The sequence below is a fragment of the Pteropus alecto genome, unplaced genomic scaffold (genome assembly GCF_000325575.1).
Source record: "Pteropus alecto unplaced genomic scaffold, ASM32557v1 scaffold88, whole genome shotgun sequence".
NCBI lineage: Eukaryota > Metazoa > Chordata > Mammalia > Chiroptera > Pteropodidae > Pteropus > Pteropus alecto.
The window spans coordinates 12,883,487-12,890,410 of record NW_006494611.1 but is presented as its reverse complement, the minus strand read 5'-3'; the positions used below and the strand labels follow the sequence as shown (position 1 = coordinate 12,890,410).

The following is a 6,924-nucleotide window of genomic DNA, read 5'->3' as shown; positions in this document are numbered from 1 at the left end:
TATTGCATAGAATATAGAACATATCTGGTATACATGCGTATATGTATATATACACACATATATATATGGGTATATATATATGTGTGTATGTATATGTGTATATATGTATATATATACATATACCCATATATATGTGTGTATATATACATATACGTATGTATACCAGATATGTTCTATATTCTATGCAATATATCTGGTGGATATATATATATTCTATTTCCCCAGATGCTGGGACCGAAGCCCTGGCCCAAACCCCAGTAGTTTATTTGGCTGAGACGAGGCCATCCTACCAAGGTACTTAACAATCAGCTTCCCTGGCAAACTACCCTGACAGGCCAGCCTGGATGCTCCCGGATGCAGACATGAGCAAGGCCACCTCCCCTCCCCGCCAGCAGTCCGGACCTTGTGACACTGACCCCATAGGTTCTGTCCTGTTCACTGCCCTCGATCCACCTACAGATAAAAGCTAATTCTCCCAGGTGCCAAAGTCTCCCTTGTACCTACATTTCTGGGATAGATGGAGCAGGGTGTTGGTAACAAGGCCAGAAATCCAGGTAACAGAAACTTCACAGGTTCCGTCACCCCATCTGCTCTTTGACTGTCCCTTCCCCATGCACCTGCCCTAATTCCTCTTGGCTGTCACCTTCCTAGGACTGTAGGCTTTGCTTTGGGTGTCCCCAAGGCAGCATCTGTGCGGCCTCTGAGCTTCCATCAACCCCAGCCCCATGTCTTTCCTTCCCTTTCTTTTTTCCTTTTAATGAATAGAGCTCAGCTTGAAGAAATTTTGAAAAAGAATTCCATCCCCTCAGACTCAAATCTCTGCAGCACAGTGAGCACCTGGGTCTGCCTCGGCTCCATTACACACTAGCCAGGTGATCCCAGAAAATTATTAATCCCTCAGGGCCTCAGTTTCCCCATCTACAGAATGGAAGTGGTAAACCATGCCCACCTTTGTGGGTTTGGCAGGAGAATGGAATGAGATAATGCAGGTAAAGCACTTCCTTCAGTGATTGGCAGCCGAGTCTCAACTTGGAATAAAAAGAATGCATCACTTTCATGCTGCTCTTTCAACCAAAGGTTAAAACAAATGTTCTCTACATAGCCGCTTTCTTTCTAATGATCATTTTTAATAGTGGCATAATATTCCACCAAGTAAATACATAAAATGAACCTACTCATTCCCCACCTTCATGTGGATGACGTCTTTGTTTCCTTCAAATTAAGACAGAAATTCCCAAGAGTGAGATCATCAGGTCAAAGGGCTCAGATTTTTTGGATCCTTGGTATGAAATGCCTCCTGCTAGCACCATACCCGAGAGAGAGGACCTGGGGAGAAGTCTCACAGGCGTTTCCACATCCTCACCCTCCTGCCTAAGGGCCCTCCCTTCCTACTTCCTCTGCCCTTATTCATGCCACTAGGAGTGGCAAAGTAAAAAAAAAAAAAGAAAGAAAAAAAGAAGAAAAGCCCTGGTCTGTTTGAAGTGACGACAACAACAAAAAAGTCAAAACGAAAACAAAAAAAATGAGTTACAAAGGAGTTACTGGCAATAAAGTTACTGAGTCCACTTGGAAAGGAAAAGGTGTGTAGCTTCTTCATACGCAGCAAATGAGCTCAAGGAATCAGGACTAAGCCAAAGCCCTCTCCTCACGAGGAGGAAGCTGGAGCTGTTAACCCATGGGTGGAACACCAGCCAGGCCATAGTACTCAGGACTCTAGAGGCGCTGCCTCAGTTAATCCTCACACAATCCCAATGAGTTGGTGCTCTCAGGATGTCCATTTTACACGGGAGAATGCAGAGGAGGGTCCACCACGCGTCCAAGGCCACACAAGTGGTACGTGCGGAAGCCAGGTGTGGCCCTGATCTGTTCCACCCGGAGGCCCCCTCGATCCTCAGCACACACTGTCCCACACAGTTTAGGACCTGGCTAAAGGGGCGCTGTACGTAAATAAATAGAAAGGCTTGTTTTTAATCTACAGAAGCCTCTGATAACACTCTGGAGATAACGCAAGATTAGAAGACCCTTGAATGAGCTATCCTCTTGGTCATTCCCCTCACTCCCACAGCCTACAGGTCTCCAGGGGGCTCCAGAACAGGCTCAGTAGCCAAGATGGGCCTTAATATCCAGATGGAAACCTCTCTGCCTCAGATTGTGGGCTGGAAAGCTGACAGCTCTTGGCTGCACAATGAAAAGAGACTTGTTCCCTTTTCAGTCTTCCTTAATCTATGTTTTCCACCCTGGCTCTAAACTAAAAATGCTCAGAACTGGTCATCTGTTTAGGTCTTGATTTTTACTACCAAAGGATGAGCAAGCTGCTCTGCCAGCCTAGATGAAGGAAGTATTAGATTAGCTCACACCCTGGGGCCATTATGGTCAATCTGTTTACTTTAGCTGCAGTCACACAGATTAAAAAATGCCACTGAGGCATATGTCAAAATTTATCAAATAGTATACATAAAATATCCGCAGTTTACTTTATGCCAATTTTCTCTCTATAAAGTTGTTTAAAAAAAAAAAGAAGGAACAGAAGCTATTATAAAGATTAGGACAAGGTACATGTGAAGCGTATAGCAGAGTTCTTGTCACACAGTAGATGATAAATCATTAATAATGAAGGTGAAAGTGATGATGATGATTAATGACAAAACCCTGGTGCTTACCCAAGTCTCCAAAAAAAAAAAAAAAAAAAAAATGCAGTTGGGGCTTTCAGAGTAAGAGGGAAATCTGGGTAAACTGCCCAGTTCTGTAGATTTTTCCAGAAAAGAAAGGGTTCAAAATAACTTACCAGAGCTCATGGTGGTGACAGGACAAGTCTTCTGCAACTGGGGCTCTGAAATGCTCTGCAGAAAAACAAACACCACACAATGGAATGGATGAATGGCAGGTTCAAGACAGATCCCCACGGTTTACATTAAAAATGCAAACAACATGTATAATACTTGATAAAACAGAGCCACACCAAGAGTTGCTTGGCCAGGCTTCTGGTTCTAAGTCAGCTACATACTAACATGACCTTGGGCACACCACTCGACCTGCTTGGCCTTTAGTCACCCATACCTGGTTTCGAGAATGTCAAAGATCTCTTCCAGTCCTGATAGTCTGTTAAATACCTCGAGTTACATGAGTGCACATGGGTTAAGGACAGGGTGAAGGAAAGAACCAAATTTTAGGAGAAAGGTAAAATTACAATTCAAACTGATTATCAAAGGTTAACAATAATAATGACAACAGCAGTAGCAACAAATGCAGTTTATTATAAACAGAGAAATGTTCTAGATGCTTTAAATATACTAATTCATTCGCTCCTCACAACAACCCTACAAGGTAAGCACTAAAATTGTATTAGTTTACACAGATGAGGAAACTGAGACACAGAGAGGTGAATAGCTTGCCTGCCTACGTGGCAGAGTGGGTAGTGGAACCCAGACAGCCTTACTCGAAGGCCCAGGCACTTAGGCACTGCACTTACTCACTGCTGACATTCAAACGGATATTAATTTAGTATGGTCTCATCCCAAGTCCCAAGTAACTACTCATCCACTTTCTGTCATTACGGTTTCACCTTTTCTTGAATTTTATATAAGTGGTATCGAAGTTTATGTATGTAATCTGTACCTGGCTTCTCTCACTTAGCATAACACAATTTCACATTTGGCCATATACGTGTGGGTCTATTTCTGGACTTTATTCTGTTCCACTGATCTGCCTTTATCCAATAACTCGTTGTTTTGATTACTATAACTTTATAGTAAGTCTTGAAATTAGGTAGTGTGAGTCTTCCAACTTCATTCTTTTTCAAAATAATTTTGGCTCTTCTAAGTCCTTTGTGTTTTCATATAAAGTTTAGAATCATCTTGTCAATGTCTACCAAAAACAAAAAAAGCCCACCGGGACTTTGACTGTGATTTTGTTGAATCTATAGATTAATCTGGGTACGGTTAACACTTGAACAATATTGAAGTTTCCAAATCAGGAGAATGGTCAAGCTCTCCCTTTATGCAGGTCTTTAATTTCTCTCAGCAATTTTTTGTAGTTTTTCAAAGTACAGGTCTTACATATATTTTGAACAGCAAAGTCTCGCTGAACATCGGAAGGACAATCTGAAAAGCAAGTCTTCAGGCTATGTGGAACCTGGCTATTTAAATTATGGTCCACAGACTAGCAGCAGTGGCATCAGCTGGGAGCTTATTAAAAATGCAGAAACTCAGACTTGACCCTACACTAACTGAACCGGAATCTGCATTTTAATAAGATTCCCAGCTGGTCCGTATGCACTTTAAAGTGTGAGAAGCAATAGTGTAGAGGAAACCGACTCCCTGGTTCATGAATTCTGTAACAAGAAGGTCAAGGTATGGTCTGAGGGTCTGCACAGGAGACATGCTTTAGTTTCCTTTTTAACACTGGCTCTTGTTTCCTTTCTAGGCAGCTGCCTTGCTCACTGTCCTTGGAACTGACTGAGTAGAATGCTCAGGGCAACAAGGAAATCGGTCTAAATCCTATGCAGCCCAAATCGGCAGTTACTTTGCCTCTGTCACTGTCAAATACACCTGAGACTATCCGTGACCTTCAACGGCCCCTTCAGATCACTCTCTAAGCGGCAGAAACATTTGTTCTCTCAGTCAAGGAACAAAACCTGCTGTGTTCTGTATGCCCCGATGGTTTCCAGTCCTGGTTTTTATGATACCTCAGTTTGCTTCCCAGGACCAAAATGGCTGTTGTGATATCATCCATTTTTATTTTAAAAATAATTTTAGTAAGCAATTTTATTATGCTAAGGTGTTATTTATTCAACTTTTAAAGCATGACTGAAGAAATATTGATTCAACCATGCAGCTATTTTAACAAGAAGCCCTTCTATTCCTTTACAGTCCTTTCTACCTTTATCTATCTGCATAAATAGAATTTACACCATTGTAAACACAATGTCTCGACAGCTTTGTGTCCTAATTTTTAAATTAAGTATTCTATAAATATTTTCCTGGATTTTCAGTCATTATATCCATCATTTTAATGGCTATATAATATTTCATAGTAAAAGGCTCCATATTCATTTACCAATTCCCTCTGTATAGTTTCGTTTAATTCATCTTAGTTTTAAGAATAAGTACATAGCACAACGACATTCTTAGGCAGGGGAACAGATGAATGGAAATGACTTATGAACCAAACACAAAGGATGCCTCAACTCACATGATGAACAATCACTGTCATATGCAGCCCTACGCACCTTTGATATTTCTCAATATAGACATTAGTAATTTCTAAGTATCAGCTCCACTCTCGCTTACAAACTGATCTAAAGTACACATGGTCAGGGATAATATCCAAAATACTAACCATCACTTTGCCACAAACGTCAACCAACCACAGTAGATGCCAGTTGTAGCACTCTTTGGGGGCCCCTGTGCCAGGTGTTAACCATTTAGTGATCAGATTGTAAGAAGATGGAAGGAGAATGGGCCCAGGGTGGTAGGACACTATTTCGATATTTTAAGAACCAGTATGACAGTAGTAGGTGACAATGACAATATATAGGTATCAGCTCTGCAAATGAAGACTTTTGGGGTAGTACGTTCCGCTGCATGCTCCCACTTGGTGATTGATTGAATCTGCAGCAGGTGACACAAAGACATAGTGAGCAGTTTAAAATAAAAACTGCAGCAAGAATGGCAGTGGCAGCTGTGCCAAGGATGGCGCCCAGTGTCCAGTCCTCACCAGTGGTGGCAACAGTAGCGACATCCAATCCAGACTATCCCAAGGCCTGATTTTGGCTCTGATTCCAGCCAACTCAGCCTCCTTGAATGCCTGCCCCTGTTCTGAGCGCCGTTCTCCAGCCTCCCATCAACTCTGAACTGCCTAACATCTTGCCAATAAATCCCTTTTCAGTTTGAGTTAACTAGAGGTGGTTTCTGGTCATTTGCAGCCCAAGAACCTTGACCAGCACAGATGAGGGGGAAGACAGTGTCCCAAAGGTTTCACTGGGCGAGGAGAATCTTCATTCCTCTTTACTACAGCAAGGCCAGCCAGATGTGAATCCCACGTGTCTTAGCAAATGGTTCTGTCTCTACAACCGGCAACGCGCAGAGTCAGGGCAGCGAGGATATGTCCAGGAAGCTGCCCTGAGCCTAACCAGAAAAAATGCCGAGAGCTTTGAAAGTCAAAATCCAGTCTCTGCAGTTTATTTGGAGACAGTACAAGCTATTACAATTGTATGTTAAACATGAGAGTTTATTTTACGTAAAAACCTCTGACGCTTAATATTTATTTTAAAACTAATCTGTAAAGAGCTTGATTTGATTGAGAACATGATGGCACCTCTTTGGAATTTCTTCACGTGTCCCCTCCAAAGGAGGCAGGCACCTCTGGGTAAAAGCCAAAAAGATGAACAGTGCCATCTAGTGGCAAGACTGGACATGCTCTCCCCCAGTAGGTTGCAGGAACCTACCCAGTGTCACAGCTTGGGTGGGCCAGTGAGGGTCAGGCCACCCATTCCAGCCCTTGGGCTGTCGGACCTACCATACTTGGTCAAAGCACTACAGCATCAACACAGACATTCCACTAGAGGAACAAGATGTGAAGTAGCCAGACTTGTTAAGAACGCATCTGGATAATTAACAGTTCTGCGTGATCCCTCCCTAATTCCATGACCCTATAATTCTGAGATGACACAGAGTGAAAAATCACTAAAAGGCAAAAGTTATACTCCTTCTTCCAGCTGAAACAGAATCCAATAACTAAATATGGGTTGTTTGTTGGAGACGGAAAGAAGGTCCTTACATGGATGGTTCAGGGATATATGACTAGAGAAGAACTGAGTTTATAAAAATGAATTCAAGGTCCAGCAAAGGTTCTTGGAAGAGAATGAGCCTCTGGTTGACCTCTCAACACAGCGGGCTCTAGCTCCTCCTATGCACTATGGTGTTT

General features: G+C 42.5%; 1 protein-coding gene across 1 annotated transcript in view; it reads right to left on the bottom strand.

Moving 5' to 3' along the window:
- Nucleotides 1-6,924, bottom strand: part of SORBS1 (sorbin and SH3 domain containing 1) — a 156,157-nt gene that overhangs the window by 110,011 nt on the left and 39,222 nt on the right. The window contains 1 exon segment of the mRNA XM_006925933.3: nt 2,786-2,840. Within this exon segment, the coding sequence (XP_006925995.1) occupies nt 2,786-2,795 (10 nt within the window). The 5' untranslated portion in view covers nt 2,796-2,840.